Here is a 16,872-nt window from a genome sequence, read left to right as displayed (position 1 = left end):
GAAAGAAAGAGGGTCTTTAATGAAAGACAGGTCATTGACATCTGAAATCACTACAACCATAAATAACAGCACCAGTTCCATTCACCCAGTCCATCGTCAGCCTAGTCACTCACCAGAATACAGAAACCCTTGTAGTCTTCTAGACAACACTAACCCAACTATGCCTGGAACCAGACCGCGTTCAGGCTCACACCATGACGAAGACCGAAAAACCCATTTTCTATCCAAATTGATCCAGAACAACAAGCGCCACGAAGGACTCGGTCCGTCTGTGTCAGTCATGACAATAGCCCCCAATCAAACCCAGAACATAACCATCAATCAAAACTCGTCCTCTTCGTCTTCTTCACCCTCACCTTCGCTATCCCAACGTCAAAAGAGGCGCACAGGTCTACCTGCAAGTTTAGTCGTACCAGACAGAGCACACTCCGACCCAAATATCCCCATCAGCCCACATACAAGAGATTCAAGTTCAACAAAAGGAACTCGTAAAAAGGTAAATATTATTACTATTATTATTATTATATAATAATCAATCAACCTTTTTTTTTTTCCCTACCCCTCATCATTTCCCCCCCTTTTATTTATATACTTATATTTGAACCCCCTCTTTTTATTTTATCTGCTTGGTTGTAGAAAACGAATCGAACTCTCGACAGGATCTTCAAAATGTTGGGCAAGGTAATGAAATGACTATACATCCAATCCAATCCAATCTAATTATCATTATTTGTTATTAATCGATTTTTTTGGGGGATTTTTCATTTGTTTATACTAATCAGTCTAATCATGATCCTGGACCTTCGATTGCCAAGGAAGGAGAAGACGAAGATGAAGACGAAGATGAAGAAGACGACGAAGAAGACAACGAAGACGAAGAAGTTAATTATCCGCATGAAAGACGATCGGCCAGTTTTGGAACCACTCGATCTGATATCTCTGGTGGTAAATAAATAAATTCATTAACAACAACAATAATCTTATTCCTTTTAAAATAAAATAAAATAAACAGCTAAATACCATCGTACTCGATCCTCTCTATCGCCATCTGTTCATCTCAGTCCATCCCAAATCCCACCCTTACCCCAGACATCACGATCTCTCAAGGCAACCAAATCAAGCCAGGAAAAGGGAAAGGGGTATTACAGTACATCGATGCGGCGCTCCATGTCGTTTGATACTCAGTCCAGGCCCAAGAGCTGCCTAGTTATTCCCATGCGCTCAAGTGATCCAACCATCTGTAGATCCCCTGAACCTATTGTAGCACAGCAACAGAAGACATTGATATTATCATCATCCGTATCATTAACACCAGCATCATCATCATCATTGCTATCAACAACAACAACAACAAAATTATCATTATCCTCATCATCCACAACCCCAACAACATCCGTAAATTCTATCGCATCAGCATCAGCATCAGCATCAGCTGCATCTTATACACCGCCTACAACTGGTGGTAGTTCATTGAACAAACAACAGAGATCAAAGAGCTCGGATTTCCCTCGAAGCTTGAGAACCATCGATCAGACAAAATCAGATGTGTCAAGTTGTGCAGATCCCTGCCTGTCATCCGGATCCACCAATCGAACCACAATCAAAGAAGAGGAAAATGAAGTTGAAGAAAAATATGAAAATGGATTTAAACTCAACAACAATAGAAACAACAACAACAGTATAGAAACATATAAAGACAAAGAAGAAAGGGATCTCCTGCATGCATCATCTATTTTGATTGACTCTCACACAAGCAGTATGATTGCCGGAGACAGACTCTCGAAACGATTGAGTGGGGGGCACTATGGGTCTGCAGGAGGACTGATGATGAGTACGCTGCTTCCACAAACATCGCCGCCATTGGTTGTCCAGGGCCCACAAGTGCTTGAGATCAATAACACGAATGGCCTTCTAGACGACGACGACGGCCAGACAAGTATCAGCACAGAATACACCGAGGAACAGAGTGTGGCGACCAGTAGCTGGTCCATCCGTGGTCCCGAGAGTATTGCGTGCACGGATATTAGTGAAGCAAGTTCAATGTTACACACACCGACTGATCATCAACGAAAAGGAGGAGAACCGAGGGGATGCGGACAATTGGATTCAGGTGATGGAAATGATGCTGAAGAAGAAGAAGAAGAAGAAGAAGAAGAAGAAGATTGCCCTGCAGATTATGCAAGACGTATATGGGAAGAAGATGAGACTGTATGTGGTGATCTTGAACATGTAGCCGAATGGATGGGAAATGGGCAAGTATTTTATTCTGTTTTTTAAAAGAGTTGAATTATGAAATTGAAACATCTTTTTTTTTTTTTTGGGTGTAGAAAACCATTGAGTACAGAAATATTGAAATACTACATGTCCCATTTTGACTTTACTCAGATGAAGTTGGAAGATGGATTTAGGTAAATGGTACAAGTGAACAATTTGGAATATTTATGCGTGTTTTGTAGAACGTTGTGCGGAAAACTTCACCTAAAGGCCGAAGCACAGCAAATTGACAGAATTTTGGAAGTCTTTGCACAAAGGTATTTTGCGTGTAATCCGATGTGTGTATTTGGTAGTTCAGGCAAGTTGTATTTATTTTTAATTAAATTAAATTGAATTGAATTGAATTGAATCGAATTGAATTAAATTGAATTAAATTGAATTAAATTAAATTAAATTAAATTGTAAACTAAAATGAAATAAAATATTTAAAGATGTCATACATGCCATCATCTACTCCGCACTGATGCTCAACACGGATCTTCATGTTGCTCAAGGCGACTACAAAAAGATGTCCCGGTCGGCATTTGTGCGCAACACGATGAGCGCAATTCTATCCCAGGGCAATGAGACTACTAGTAGTAGTAATAGTAGCAGTAGTAATATCAATAGTTCTGGCTATTATCAGTCAGACACTGAAGACATGAGGCGCACACCAAGTACGGCTAGTTCAGACCTAATGAGACCATTTGCAACCACACGTTACAGTAAGGCGTGGCAGGTTGAGATTGAAACTGTCTTGAAAGTAAAGTATTATACCTCCAAACTATTGCTATCATATTTATATTTATCTTTGTTTTTGTTTATGTTTAGCTCATGTACAACTCAATCAGAGGACGCCAAGTACTTCATCCGGTACCTAAACACGAGGCGTCCCATCAACATGCCCGTCGTCGTAGTCTGCAGGTTACCGGTAGTCGAGTTGGTGCATTCAAACGCAGTGTCGGGACAATAATGTGGAAAGCAGCTCGAGAGAGTATCTTTGTAAACGATCTAGCAGAGGCAAGTAAAAATAATAATAATTGATTATTGATTGACTAATAAAGTCAATATAGTTTGATGCCATGTATTCACCTGCCCTACCACCCAGTCCTCGCTTGGCAGGGGTAATAAATAATATAAGAAAAGCAGAAATTAGATTCTTTGTTACTTATAAGAATAAAATAGCTGTCGACTCCTGAAGTGCCGACCTTTTATGGGGCCGGAGTACCTTACTATAAAGACGGGCTATTGGTCCGTAAACATCTACTTGAAAAGGCCAACCAGAAAGCGCGACATAGAGAATGGAGAGATTGCTTCATGGTGGTCGAGAAAGGTGAGATAAGGATGTACAAGAGTGATAATGCAGGACAGGACCCACATCGGAAGAGTATGATGCGAAGTACGATGATGGCTAGCCGGGCCAACATTTCGGAAGCATTGTCACACAGCCAAGAGATGACAGATGTTCGTGAAGGCTGGCAGGTAAGTGAGTTAAAAAATACAAAAAGAACGATGATTTTTTTTTTATTAATAATAATAATTAGAGGATTGGTGAAATAGACCTAAAACATACGCTGTCGAATCCTCTGCCGTCTGGATATAGTCGACAAAGACCGCATGCATTTGCACTCCAGCAGCCGAATGGAGGAGTGTATTTGTTTCAGGTGGGATCGGCTTCGGAGGTTCTTGAGTGGGTTGAGACGTGCAACTATTGGGCTGCTCGAGAGAGTAGGGAACCACTCACAGGGGGGATTAGTAACATGGAGTACGGCTGGGGTGAGTGCCTGGACGGAATTGGACTTGATTCTGCCGGGGATCCCTATTACCATCTTCTACAGTCAAGAGACACGACTGTCCATGAGTGGCAACCACCCGTGCCTCCGTCTGGCCCAAGTACTATGGACCAACATGCTCAATTGGGAGCCTTGCACCGGCACGTCAGGGAACTCAACGAGGAGTTGGACAAGCATCGGGACATGAAGCTCAAAATGGAGCTCCGGGTAAGCAAGAAAAAAATATATATATATATTAGAATAATCATTAAAATAAGTGAATAAAATAAATAAATAAAATAAAATAAAATATGAAAGAATCAATGAAATGAATCAATGAAAGTGTAGATGTTATTCTTTATATACAAGATATACTTCTCCTTCTATTCTACTCTACTTTTCTACTCTACTTTACTTTACTTTACTTCTTCTCCTTCAATTATCCCCCCTTTTTTCTCCCTCCTACTAAAAAGCAAAAGAAGAAAGCTCCTTTTTTTTTTTTTTTTAGTATTTGATTTAAATCTCCCTTTTGTATTCTGTCTTTATTGTTTTCCAAAAAGTATATATTTTTAACTTTTTTTTTCTCTCTCTCTCTCTCTCTCTTTTTGTGTGTGTGTGTGTGTGTGTGTAGTTCTTAAAGTCTCAGGGTATGCAAGCCATGACTAACTGGGAAAATAAGTCACATTATTTACTTCATGAGATCATCAAATACCAGAATTACTGTGATGCTATTGAGAAGGCTATCCTTGCAGGCAAGGCAACACCAGAAGAGAGAAAAAAGGCTCCAAGCGTAATGCTGTCCCACCCTTCAAAATGAATCTGTGATACGTTGCCTTTTTATTTTTATTTTTATTTTACACACAGCACGTTTATATAATATGTTATTATCATTATTATCATCATTTATATTTCTTACCCTCGTGGGTTATTTTTACCATTATTACTATTACTATTATATATTCTCCCCTCAATAATAGGAGACATAAATAATTTTATACAAGTGTGTAAAAGAAAAGGCTTGGTTTCTCAACTGGGAGTGAAAAAGGAAAAGAAAAGAAAAATTGACTTGTAGGCTAATCAAGAAGTAGAAATAAAAGAAGTGTGTTCAGATAGGATGATCCCCAAACCTGGACTTTCTTCTTATATAGATTTTATATTATCGACAATTTATTTATTTATTTATTTATTTATTTAGTTTTGTATGTATATAATTCCATGTGGACAAAAGGCAAAAAATAAAATTATTATTATTATTATTATTATTTTGACAGATAAAATAAGATAAAATATACTTGATTAGAGTTCATTCCTTTTTATACGCTCCTTTTCTTTTTATTTATTTACTCTACCTCTTTTTACCTCTATTTACTTCTTCTACCTATTTACTCTTTCTACTTCTTCGTCTTTCCTTTTATATATCTATATTTATATTTATATATTTATTTAGGTTAGGTTAGGTTAGGTTAGGTTAGGTTAGGTTTGGTTTAGTTTGGTTTGGCAGTCAAGCTTCATCTATTACTAGCTCTAATTTTCCTTTATATATATATATATATTTATTTATTTATTTATATAATTCTTATTCTGGCTTCCCCTTTTTTAAACTCTTTCAATTTTAATATTTTTATTTTTATTATAAATATATTTTATATTTTCTCCTTTTACTCACTCTCTTTCTCTTTCTCTCTCTTTTTAATCAGTGGTTGTATTTTTCTTTTATTATTATTTGGTCTGCAAATGCTCCAGTTCTATTGCCTGGTCTTGCTGGTCTCGTCCTTCTACATATCCCCGGCCATATGTCAGAATGCCTATGTTGTAGAACTGTCTTCAAAAGAAGCCCTTACCCACTTCAACGCCCAATACAACACTCGATACACTTACGATTCAGACCTTCTCCGAGGCGTATCCGTCCAATTCGGGTCCACAGACGAAGCCTCAATTGCCCTTGCCCACCCAGACATCAAAAACATCTGGCCCATCACACACAAATCACGCCCGACCAGCACCAGCACAATTAATATCAATATCAACAACAACAATAATAATAATGATAATTATCCATTATTACAAACATTTGACAAAGTAATTCATCTTTTTTTTTTTATTTATTTTTATTTACATATACAGATAGGAACGCCACCAAATATCGGTATTCTATTTGGTTGTATGATTTGCCATCTATTGTCATCTTATTCTGTTTATCTAATAGGACGCTCCAGCTATGCTAACAAAGGCCAACAATGCCTATAGAACGTTGGGCCAGAATGGAAGTGGAATCAAGATTGGCGTAATTGATTCAGGTGAGTTTCAAGAGACTATCTTTAAATAAATAATGAAATATACAAGTCTTGCTATACCATTCTCTCTCTTTCTTTCTTATCCCCCTTGGCTTACCATTTATTGTATTGTATTGTATTATATATATATATATTCATTTTGGCTCTCGTATAATCAGGTATTGATTATACACATCCTGCATTGGGTGGTTGCTTTGGTAAAGGATGTAAGGTCGCCTATGGCTATGATCTAGTCGGCGATGACTACAATGGTCGTCCTGAATCGATCAAAGAAAGCCATGATCCCATCGATAGCTGTACCTCTAATTCCAGTACGTCGACCACAGATATTCATTTAATTAATTAATTAATTAATTATAGGATAGCAAAAGAATCAAAAATATTACTTGAAAGATTAAAATCATTATCGATTCTTATACTATATTTATTAATCTTTAAACTTTTTGTAGCTTCTGCCACTGGACATGGTACCTTTGTATCAGGTAAATAATAGGCCTCTTTTAATTACCAAATACGATTATCTTGCTTTGAACAAAAACAAACAAACAAACAAACAAAAAAATTATATGTGCTTAATTTTTATATATATCATTATTATTATTATTGCAATCATTCATTCCTCTGTCTGTCTTTATTTTATTTTATTTTATTTTATTTTATATAGGCATTATTGCTGCAGATGATAAAAAATATGCAAGTTATTATTGTCAAGTTACTTTATCTTATTGTCTCTAACCTTTATATATCATACATTTGCTTAATTTACAACCTACAGAACTGGACAGGTGTTGCACCAGGAGCTACCTTGGGCATGTGGAGGTAAGAGCAAAAGACATAAAGACATAAAAAAAGAAGAAGAAGAAGCGAAAGTGATGCCATCCGCTGTGCACAAAATATTCTTTTGGTCAAATACTCAACATCTCCTTAATTATTTTTATATATATATATATTTTATGCTTATTTCTATTAGGGTTTTTGGCTGTAATTATGGTGGTGTATCAAACGATATTTTGATCAAAGCAATGGAAATGGCATACAATGTAAGCACCTTAACTTGGTAGCACTACATATACTTTTTTTTTGTTGTTGTTAACAATGATCTCTAGGATGGTATGGACATTATCAATATCTCCTTGGGCGACAACGGTGGCTGGGAAGAAGATGCTCTTTCTGTAGTAGCCGATCGTTTAGTAGATTTGGGTGTACATGGTAAGAATACTAATAATCACATACTTTTCCATAGATTTATATTTTATTCATTCATATATTTATTTATTTATATTAGTTGTTGCTGCTAGTGGAAACATTGGTACTAGTGGTATTTTCTTGACAGCAGCACCAGCCACTGGCCGAAATGTTATTTCGGTAGCCTCTACTTCAAATAACTACTCACCTGCTTTTATGATCAATATCGAAAGCCCAAACTCAAAATTCTCTATTCGTAAGTAAACACTATATGCAATGAACAAGAAAGAATATTAACATTTCTGTTTTCTGTTTTTTTTTTGTTTCTTTCTTTCTTAGCTTACCGTACCTTTGTAAATCAACCTGTCTCATTCAACCAAACATTTAGAATCACTGCAGCCAGTACTAAATTCAACCCGACTTTTGATGCCTGTCGCCGCAAGGATCTTCCTCGCCACATCTACGGTGGTATTGTACTGATCCGCCAGGGTGGCTGCAGCTCGCTCCTCAAAGTGAGCAATGCGCGACATGCAGGTGCCCAGGTCGTCTTGTTCTACACTGGCACCACAGGCACGACCAACTTTGAGGTCCTAAAAGAGGCCACTCTGCCCGTCGCATTTATCAATCTCAGCGACGGCAAGCAGGTGTTTGATGCCATTAGCCATGAAAACTCCAGGCTTTTCTTCCATCGGTCCTATGCCCAGTTCACGAAGCTCATGGTCGCCTTACCGGCCGACAAGTCTTCGGTCGACCAGATCGCATCCTTTTCATCCCTTGGACCAACAAACGAACTCCAACTCAAACCCGAACTCACTGCCGTCGGTGGAAATGTGTTTTCGACAATGCCAATCTACAAGAATGGCTATGGATTTATGTCGGGCACTTCAATGTCAGCCCCCTTTGTTGCTGGCTCGGTTGCATTATTATTGAATGGCCTGGAGAAAAGGCCAAGTCCAGGAGAAGCCAAGACACTACTAATGAACTTTGCAAATCCAAGTAAGTTGAATTTCTTTTTTTTTTCTCTTTCATATACATACAAAAAATTACAGATGGACTACTTGTAAATATTATATAAAAGAGGAAATATACTATTATAGAATCAATACCCCTCATACACATGCACATACCTTTATATATACTTCTTCTATTCATTATTTCATTATTTAAAAAAAAAACCAGAAAAGAAAAGCATAGTCTTTATTGTATTGTATTGCATTACATTGTTTTGGTTGTTACTGTTGTTATTACTGCTGTTTTTTGTTGTCTTTATTATTACAACTACCATGTTTTCATTCTTTGATTCATTCTTTGATTGTTACTATTACTATCAATATCGATATCTAATTCATTATTATTATTATTATTCCCTATTCATTCACTATATAAATATTGATCGATTTTACTTAAATATATATACATATTATTTATTTATCTAATAGCCCAGCCCCCTATTGCTAATCTGGCCCAGTATGAAGATTCTCCTATCCGCCAGGGCGCAGGATTAGTAAATGTGGTTCAGGCCATCGAGGGCTACCGTACCTTCCACGTGTCACCCGCCAAATTCAGTTTCAATGATACCCAGCACTTTAATAACCATCAGGTTCTCACTCTTCACAACCACAAAAGCACTCCTTTAAAAGTCAAGCTGAGCCACTCTCCTTCGCTCACTGCGACTGGATACGATCTCACAAACCCTTCGAGCTACGTGCCAACCGAACCGATCGGTCTGTCGGTCTCTGGCCAGTCCTCGGTAGCCAGTGTGAGCTTTGAGGCAACCACACTCACCATCCCTCCAAACTCATCAAAGTCCGTCAAGATCTCCCTAACCCCACCAAGCATCTTCAATCCCCAATCTCATGTTATCTATGGCGGATTTTTTAAAGTCGACAGCGAAGATGACCAGATCAGTGCCACGGTTCCTTATATTGGCATGGTCGGTAATATGGGGTCTTTGCCTATTCTGCAACGCACCGAGAACTCTGAGCCATTTCCTTTCCCAAGTATCGGCAATCCTAATGGTACGATTCTTCAGAGACACTCTCTGGGCCACTATGATGTCACTCCTGGAAGCACCAACCTTCCCTTCATACTCGTCCGTCTCTTGACGGGTACGGCGATCGTGCAGCTCCAGGTTGTCCAGGTCGACTACGACGATGCCAAGAACGACAAGGTGATCGGAGATATCCCGATGGAAACCGGCTCGAGTGGGATCAATACTCGTGTCTGGCTGCAGCGTAATACACTCCAGCTCACCGAGAGCTCGACGGCCTACCACAGCTGGCAGTGGAACGGTGTATACCTGCCCAAACCCGACGCCACGATTAGCGGACACAATGATCCGGACGTGAAACCCAAGCTGGTCGAGCCCGGAGTTTATCGTATCCGAGTCCGTGCCTTGAATGTGTTTGGTAACCGACAGAACACATCTGACTGGGACACTTGGACATCACCTAATCTAAAGCTCCACCGATTTTCACACCTGTTGCCTAGTCTAATTCTTTCATAATCTAACCTACATTACATTAACTACCTACCTACCTACCTACCTACCTACTTATATATTTATCTATTTATCTATCTATTTACTTTCTTTTCTTTCATTATTTATATATAATATATATTTATACTTTTATTATATCTTTATTTTATTTTCTTCCTTTTCAAAATATATATATATACATTATGTAGAAGCAATTCGATTTGATCATCTTTCATTCAATTATCCCTCTCTCTCTCTCTCTCTTTTTAATATATATATTTGGCTGTTTAATTTATTGAATGTATAAAAAAAGGAAGGATTTGTGGTTATGTATTTTGCATAGAAAAAAAAATGAATAAGAAGCTTTGAAATACTATGCAATTTTTAATTAACTGAATAAAATATCATTATTTTAGATAGCTTACCTATGTATATTCTTTCTACCCGTTTCTTAAAGTCCAAGTAAAAATATATAAATCTTGCTAGCTAATCCATTAAACCATCAACGTAGGTGCAAAAAGTGAATTACAAGATTTGCCAAAATATTCTAAACCCTGATGTTTCATTTTCCCCTTTAAAGCTAGGCCTTATCCTCTGGATAATTAAAGACATATCTACCTGATATTTTTTCAAGTGATATAGCATAAATTATATAAAACTGTTCTTGGCTAACATGTATTACAATCTCAACAGTCGCTTTTATCTCAACTTTCATGTCAAATTTAAAATTTTAGTATAAAAGTGGTACCCCCCTCCCAACAGCTCCAATGTATTTTATTTTACAAAAAATTTGGCAGGGATTTCAAAAGGTTTATCTCAAAATGCTCTTATCTTCTACAAAAAAAAATGTATATGAAGGGGAAGGTTGGTACGAAATGGTTCGGACACCCACACTCATAATCATGTGACTAGAGTCAAGCCTTCAATACACGCCCAAAGGCAAGAGTAGTTGACCAAACACACGGCTCAAGTGAAGTCACACCCAGTCTGTCCTCACATTTCCCACCCTCTGTCAATAAGTTTATTTATATATATTATCATTATTAGTATTAGTATTCTTATTCTTATTCCTATGGTCTCTTCTCAAAGGACATAATTTGCTACTGCAAAGAATCTTTATTGTATTTCTATTGTAATTGCCATTGGCATACCATATTCTTTTTTCTTCTTCTTGTCTATCAAAACCTTTTATTGCAAATTGTTATAATAGTAATGAAAAAGATAACTATATAATTAAAGGGACGGCAGAATATAATATATACATCAGTTGTTTAGAGTAAGTCTCAGCAGCACATCTTTTAGATTCGAAAGATACACCATTGAATGTAGTCTCTTAAAAAAAGAAAAATATTTTCAATGATAAGGGTGCTAAAAGCAATTGTCGTGGGTTCTGTCGACGGTTCTTTCTGTAATAGCCTTCAATACTCGAGATTCTAAAGAGTTTCCGAAATTGTGAAGGTGGCCTTTTCGTTTGTTTGATTTAGTATAATAGCGTTTGAAGATTATCTCCACAACATTGTATAGCCGATCAAGGAAAGGAATACGCTGAGGCAGTTCGTCTAATGATAACGGGAGCCTGATATGATCTAACTATATCATTGCAATCACATTGCTATCATTGACTTGAGACATAACAACAGCTTTGTTACAACTGGATCTTCATTATATTCGTCATTGTTTTTTTTAAAGACCTATTCACTAGTTCCCCAACTTTGGTTGCACCAATTATTCTTGTCATTGATTCACAGTTGATACTGTTTACAATCGTGATAACTTTGATCATGATCTCCTTGGGGAATTTTGATTGCTGTTTATTGAAGCCAGACGTATCATAGAGACTTTGGCGGATATCGCTTATATCGCAAATAGAGTGCTTATCCAGATCCAGATGATACGCGTGTTTGCCTATCAGCAAGACATTTGAGAGAGAACGAAGATGCTGCAGGTGCGTCTCGAATGTCAAAAGAGAAGTGTTGAGCAAGTCAAATACGTAACGTTTAGATCGGCTTAAAGTTTGCGGAATATCTTGAGGGTCTATGGTAGTATTGTCGCAAAGCTCAATGTTAGGAGCAATAAGGTCCTTAGCTTCGCTTAGACTAATTGTCTCTGTTGTTTCTATTGTCTTGAATGAAGTAGTACTATCTGTGATAGCTGTGGTAGCTGTAGTAGAGTCTGCGGGTCTAGATGAATTGGAGTTTGGCAGGCTAATGGTGGAGTGTGATGATATCACTGATGGTGATAGTGATTCAATATTGTGATGATCGTCTTGATTTTCTTTATCTCTAAAGGCCCAATATGCTTTGACTGCCTTGGTCTTTTTCCATTTATTAAAAATTTCCAAGACTTTATCTCTTTGCTCAATATCTTCCATGTATTCGATCACATATTTGAATCTTGCCGTTGCTTTTCTTTGTGCGTAAGTCTTGAAAAAAAAAAAAAGTAAGGTGAGAAATCTCATTGCTGTTTTTCCGTAACCAGTTTATTTCGCTGGGAAGTTTTTGCCTTCATTTATTGGATGACATAAGTATAAATAATTGCCCTTTCTTTTGCCTTTTGACTGATTTATGAGAAAAAATATTGATTTTTGAGTATAAAGAACAAAGCGCAGGAAAGTTGTGTACCTTACGGCATCATATCAAATTATGTGACATGGACTTTTGGAATTGAATCACAACCACTGCACAAATAAGACAAATAAGCAAATATTGGTTACATGAGATACTGAGGCTGTCGTTATAGTCGAGCTCTTTAATGACAAGTGTATGCACACACACACATTTATATACATATATATGTATAAATGAAATAATAGTAAATAAAATATGGAGTATTACTTTATCTTTTCCTGGCATCAATTACAGCTTGGTATCAATGTCGCATACTACCTGCCAAGCAAGTTCAATGAGGTTGAGAGCTGGTCCTTATTTTTTTTTATATATATATTTTAACAAGTAGCTCTAACCTACTCATTAGACCATTACGAGCGCATTTTTCTTTGTAGATCTATGCCATTACTGCTTCATCAGTAACAGCCCGGGCCCTTTTTATTTTTTGTAAGACCAATCTGATTTTTGTTGATTGGAATGTGAATGTGATGTTGGATTCAATTGAAAAAATATCATTTATTTTATTTTTTATATATTATTTTTTTGCTTGAATATTTGACAACTTTTAGCGGGAGTTGAAATATATTTCAGCTGTGAGTGTGAGTGTGTATGGTCAATTTAAAAATGGCATGAATCTTGGATCCTTTGAATGTTGCTTGAAAATATTGAACAACAGGGGATATTGTTTCAGTAACAGACTTTGGTGCGAATAAATGAGCTAATACGAGATTACTCTTTTTTTTTCTTAAATAACCAGAGCTACTTGTTGCTATTTGCCTACAAGACAAAACGAAATACATGAATTCCTTTATTTTTATAAAAGGTACTAATATACTATAATATATTATCCTCATGGTGTTTTCTATGATTGTACTATGATTTAAAGTATTTTTCCATGCGCATATATATTGGAGGAGTGCTAATTGGGCCATATGGCAGGCCATACCGAACTGTCTTAATGTCCGACTCGGACAGATATGCACTCACAAGAAGCAACAACAATCCTCAGCAAAAACAAGTAAAATCACTAAAAACCCAATTAAATATCAAATTACAAGCTCCGTCTACTTAAAAACATAAATAAATAATATATTATTTATTTATAATCTAGATTTGAAGCACAAGTCACACTACCAAAAATAACTTTCTTATTTTTATTTTATATATATATATAATTTCTATTGTTATTATTCTTATTTTACTATAGTGGTTTTTGTCTTTTCTTTTTCTTTTTTAATCTCTTTCGATCTTTTTATCTCTCTATCAAATCAGTCTCTCAGTTTCTGGGTGCTTATATAAACCTATATCTAAATTAAGTAAATTTATATATTAAAGTTTTATAATACAAACAATTACAAAATAAATAAATAAATAAATAAATAGATTGAAATTGAAATTTATATATATAAAATCCTGTTTGATTTTTGATTTTTTTTTGTTTGTTTTAATTCTTTATTTATTTATTATTTATTTATTTATTTATTTATTTATTTATAATTTGACGTTGGGTCATCAAAGAAAAATAAATAAAATAAGGCTCGAGGCACCTTGTATAAATAAAGAAAATATTGAGGAAAAGGTAGCCAGAAATGGAGTGTTTGCCTGTAAAGTTCAGTGTCAGAACATTAAAAATAGATACGAATGCAAGTGATTCTAGACACAAACTTAAACTCCGTTCCGAGGAAGAGCTTTAGTGAGCCCAAAAACGGATGTTGATCGCATGGGGCTTCCAAAAAGTGGCGGTTCCCATCCACTTTACCATCTCTTTCACTCCCCCCCTCTTTCCATTCATCCTCCTCCCCCCAATTTCCCCTCTCTCTTTCTTCTTTCTTCTTTCTTCCTTATTGATTCTCTTCCTCTCACTTAAACTCATCACTCCCCCCCCCCCCTTTTTTTTTTTGGAATATTTTTCTTCTTGGAATTTTATAAAAGGATTTGTTCCTTTGTTTCCAATTGATCTTCTCTTGAACCTTCATCTCTCACTTCTACATCCACCAATATAAATAACTGTCAATTATTATCTTTACTTCATAACAAGATGACCATTACTGAGACAATCCAAGCTTCCCATGTCGACGCTCTCAAGGCTCGTTTTGCTGCCGCTGGCCAAGAGCACGTCTTCCACTTCTACAACGAGCTCTCTGCCGAGGATCAGGCCAAGCTCTACAAACAGCTTGAAACGATCGATGTCGAGCGTCTCAACGTCATCTACCAAAAGGCCATCCAAGGCGCCGAGGCTGCAGGTGAACAAGACGCGTCGCTCGAGCCCCTTTCGGGTGAAGTATTCGAGTCTGTCCTGAACTCATCCGCCGAAAAGCTCCAGGAGTGGGAAACCATCGGCTTGACCCAGATTGCACAAGGAAAGGTTGCCGTCATCCTGATGGCCGGTGGTCAAGGCACTCGCCTCGGATCATCTGCCCCCAAGGGTTGTTATGACATCAACCTGCCCTCTCACAAGCCTCTTTTCCAGCTCCAGGCCGAACGCATTCTCCGTCTCCAGGAGATCGCCCGCCAATACAAGAAGCCCGGAGATGGCGTTGATTCCATCATTCCCTGGTACATCATGACATCAGGCCCCACCCACGGCCCCACATATGACTTTTTCAAGAAGAACAACTTCTTTGGTCTCAAGGAACAAAACGTCATTTTCTTTGAACAAGGTAAATCATTTAAATTACAGCAGCTGCACAAAGTTTCAGGAGTCAAAAAGCACAAGAGACAGATTTAGGCATACACACATATATGTATATATGCATATATATATATGCATGCTTATGCGTGTGCTTTAGATAATATCCTTCTTCTTCTTTTGTGAATTATAATCCTAATGGGGGTTGTTTGTTGATGGATAATTAACATACTATTCTTTAAATAAAGGTGTTCTTCCCTGCTTGACCATGGAAGGAAAGATCATTTTGGAAGACAAGGCAAAGGTAAATATAAATATAAATATAAATATAAAAGAGAAAGAGAGAAAGAAAAAGAGATTTGGAGACTGGAGACTAACAAATCCAAACTTTAATCTTTCAGGTTGCTATGGCACCCGATGGCAATGGTGGAATTTATGCAGCTGTGCAGAACAAGGGCGTAATTGATTCTCTGAAGGAGCGTGGAATCTTGTACACTCACTGCTACTGTGTTGACAACTGTCTTGCTCGCGTGGCTGATCCTGTCTTTATCGGCTACAGTGTCTCCAAGGGTACTGACTGTGGTGTAAAGGTTGTGCGCAAAGAACAGCCCGAAGAACCCGTCGGTGTTGTGTGTCTGCGCAACGGCAAGTACGGTGTTGTCGAGTATTCTGAGATCACAGAGGAACTTACCCAGCGTCGCAACGAGGATGGTTCGCTTTCATTTGGTGCTGCCAACATTGCCAATCACTTCTTCTCGACCGCATTCCTCGAACGTGTGCCCACATTTGCTGCCGAATTGGAGTACCACATCGCCAAGAAGAAGATCAAGTTTGTCGATCTTGAGACCGGTGAGCAGATCAGCCCAAAGGCAAACAGCGGTATGAAGCTTGAGTGCTTTGTATTCGATGTGTTTCCCTTTGCCCACTCCCTGTCCGTTCTTGAGGTTGACCGTAAGGACGACTTCTCGCCTCTCAAGAATGCCCCCGGCTCCGGTGCAGACTGTCCAGAGACTTCAAGACGTGATATTGTTGCACAACACGTGCGTTTCATTGAAGCCGCTGGTGGAAAGGTTGTCGGTGAACACAGCGATGATCTGGACAAACTCCACTTTGAAATATCCTCCTGGGTCACTTACTCTGGTGAAGGTATCCGTGAAATTGTCCAGGGCAAGACTATCACTGCACCCGCAGTCATCGAAACCAGAGAAGATCTTATCCGCTTGGCCAACTAAATTCCCCCCAAAAAAGAGAAAAAGAGAAAAGAATCTTACGTGCAAACGCACCCCATACACCATATACACCATACACACACACATACATACATACGTACATAAGTACATAAGTACAAACAAACATATCCCTTTTCCATCCTAAAAAGCCCTTCTTTGTTTTTGCTTGCAAACCAACAACAACAAGAACGACAACCTTCTGCTTTTTTTTTGCTTGCCGTTTCAATTTTTCTATATCTTGCAAGCATCCCCTCTTCTCTTCCTCTTTGTTATTCGCCCTTTGTCTTTCCTCGCCGTCCTCGTCCTGCCTGCTTTCAATTCTTCATCCCTCCATTCAACTAGCATTTTTTCCTCTATATACTTCTTCTCATTTAAAATAAAGATAAATAAATAAATGACAAGAATTATACAAGTTTTTTTAAAAA

General features: G+C 37.6%; 4 protein-coding genes across 4 annotated transcripts; 3 read left to right on the top strand and 1 right to left on the bottom strand.

Moving 5' to 3' along the window:
* Positions 1 to 3,659: 3,659 nt before the first annotated feature.
* On the top strand, positions 3,660 to 5,019 carry PHYBLDRAFT_122186 (hypothetical protein; the record flags this gene model as incomplete). Its single annotated transcript, XM_018428855.1, has 3 exons — positions 3,660 to 3,735; positions 3,798 to 4,253; positions 4,657 to 5,019. Coding segments are annotated over 3 exons (718 nt in total), but the record flags the coding sequence as incomplete, so codon positions are not given.
* Positions 5,020 to 5,759: 740 nt separating this feature from the next.
* On the top strand, positions 5,760 to 10,010 carry PHYBLDRAFT_62430 (secreted subtilisin-like serine protease; the record flags this gene model as incomplete). Its single annotated transcript, XM_018440970.1, has 11 exons — positions 5,760 to 6,104; positions 6,232 to 6,322; positions 6,478 to 6,630; positions 6,769 to 6,801; positions 6,984 to 7,030; positions 7,095 to 7,138; positions 7,290 to 7,359; positions 7,426 to 7,528; positions 7,605 to 7,760; positions 7,844 to 8,500; positions 8,944 to 10,010. The coding sequence occupies 11 exons, from the start codon at positions 5,760 to 5,762 to the stop codon at positions 10,008 to 10,010; spliced, it is 2,766 nt and encodes a 921-aa protein (XP_018296851.1).
* A 1,341-nt stretch (positions 10,011 to 11,351) lies between these two features.
* PHYBLDRAFT_140866 (hypothetical protein) lies at positions 11,352 to 12,354 on the bottom strand (the record flags this gene model as incomplete). The annotated part of the gene is made up of 2 exons (XM_018430470.1): positions 11,352 to 11,573; positions 11,683 to 12,354. The coding sequence occupies 2 exons, from the start codon at positions 12,352 to 12,354 to the stop codon at positions 11,352 to 11,354; spliced, it is 894 nt and encodes a 297-aa protein (XP_018296850.1).
* A 2,207-nt stretch (positions 12,355 to 14,561) lies between these two features.
* On the top strand, positions 14,562 to 16,867 carry PHYBLDRAFT_130942 (hypothetical protein). Its single transcript, XM_018429393.1, has 3 exons — positions 14,562 to 15,249; positions 15,467 to 15,522; positions 15,620 to 16,867. Exons 1-3 carry the CDS (start codon positions 14,628 to 14,630, stop codon positions 16,448 to 16,450), a joined length of 1,509 nt encoding a protein of 502 aa, XP_018296849.1. The 5' UTR covers positions 14,562 to 14,627; the 3' UTR covers positions 16,451 to 16,867.
* The last annotated feature ends 5 nt before the right edge of the window (positions 16,868 to 16,872 follow it).

The sequence above is a fragment of the Phycomyces blakesleeanus genome (genome assembly GCF_001638985.1).
Source record: "Phycomyces blakesleeanus NRRL 1555(-) unplaced genomic scaffold PHYBLscaffold_3, whole genome shotgun sequence".
Classification (NCBI taxonomy): domain Eukaryota; kingdom Fungi; phylum Mucoromycota; class Mucoromycetes; order Mucorales; family Phycomycetaceae; genus Phycomyces; species Phycomyces blakesleeanus.
Note: the sequence above shows the minus strand (reverse complement) of the source record. Positions and strands in the feature narration are given on the sequence as shown.

Excerpts from the sequence above, each read along its gene's own strand:
- PHYBLDRAFT_130942 (XM_018429393.1), top strand. The coding sequence starts at position 14,628 with ATGACCATTACTGAGACAATCCAAGCTTCCCATGTCGACGCTCTCAAG. Across the intron at positions 15,250-15,466 it reads CGTCATTTTCTTTGAACAAG|GTGTTCTTCCCTGCTTGACC; the intron begins GTAAATCATTTA and ends CTTTAAATAAAG. Across the intron at positions 15,523-15,619 it reads TTTTGGAAGACAAGGCAAAG|GTTGCTATGGCACCCGATGG; the intron begins GTAAATATAAAT and ends TTAATCTTTCAG.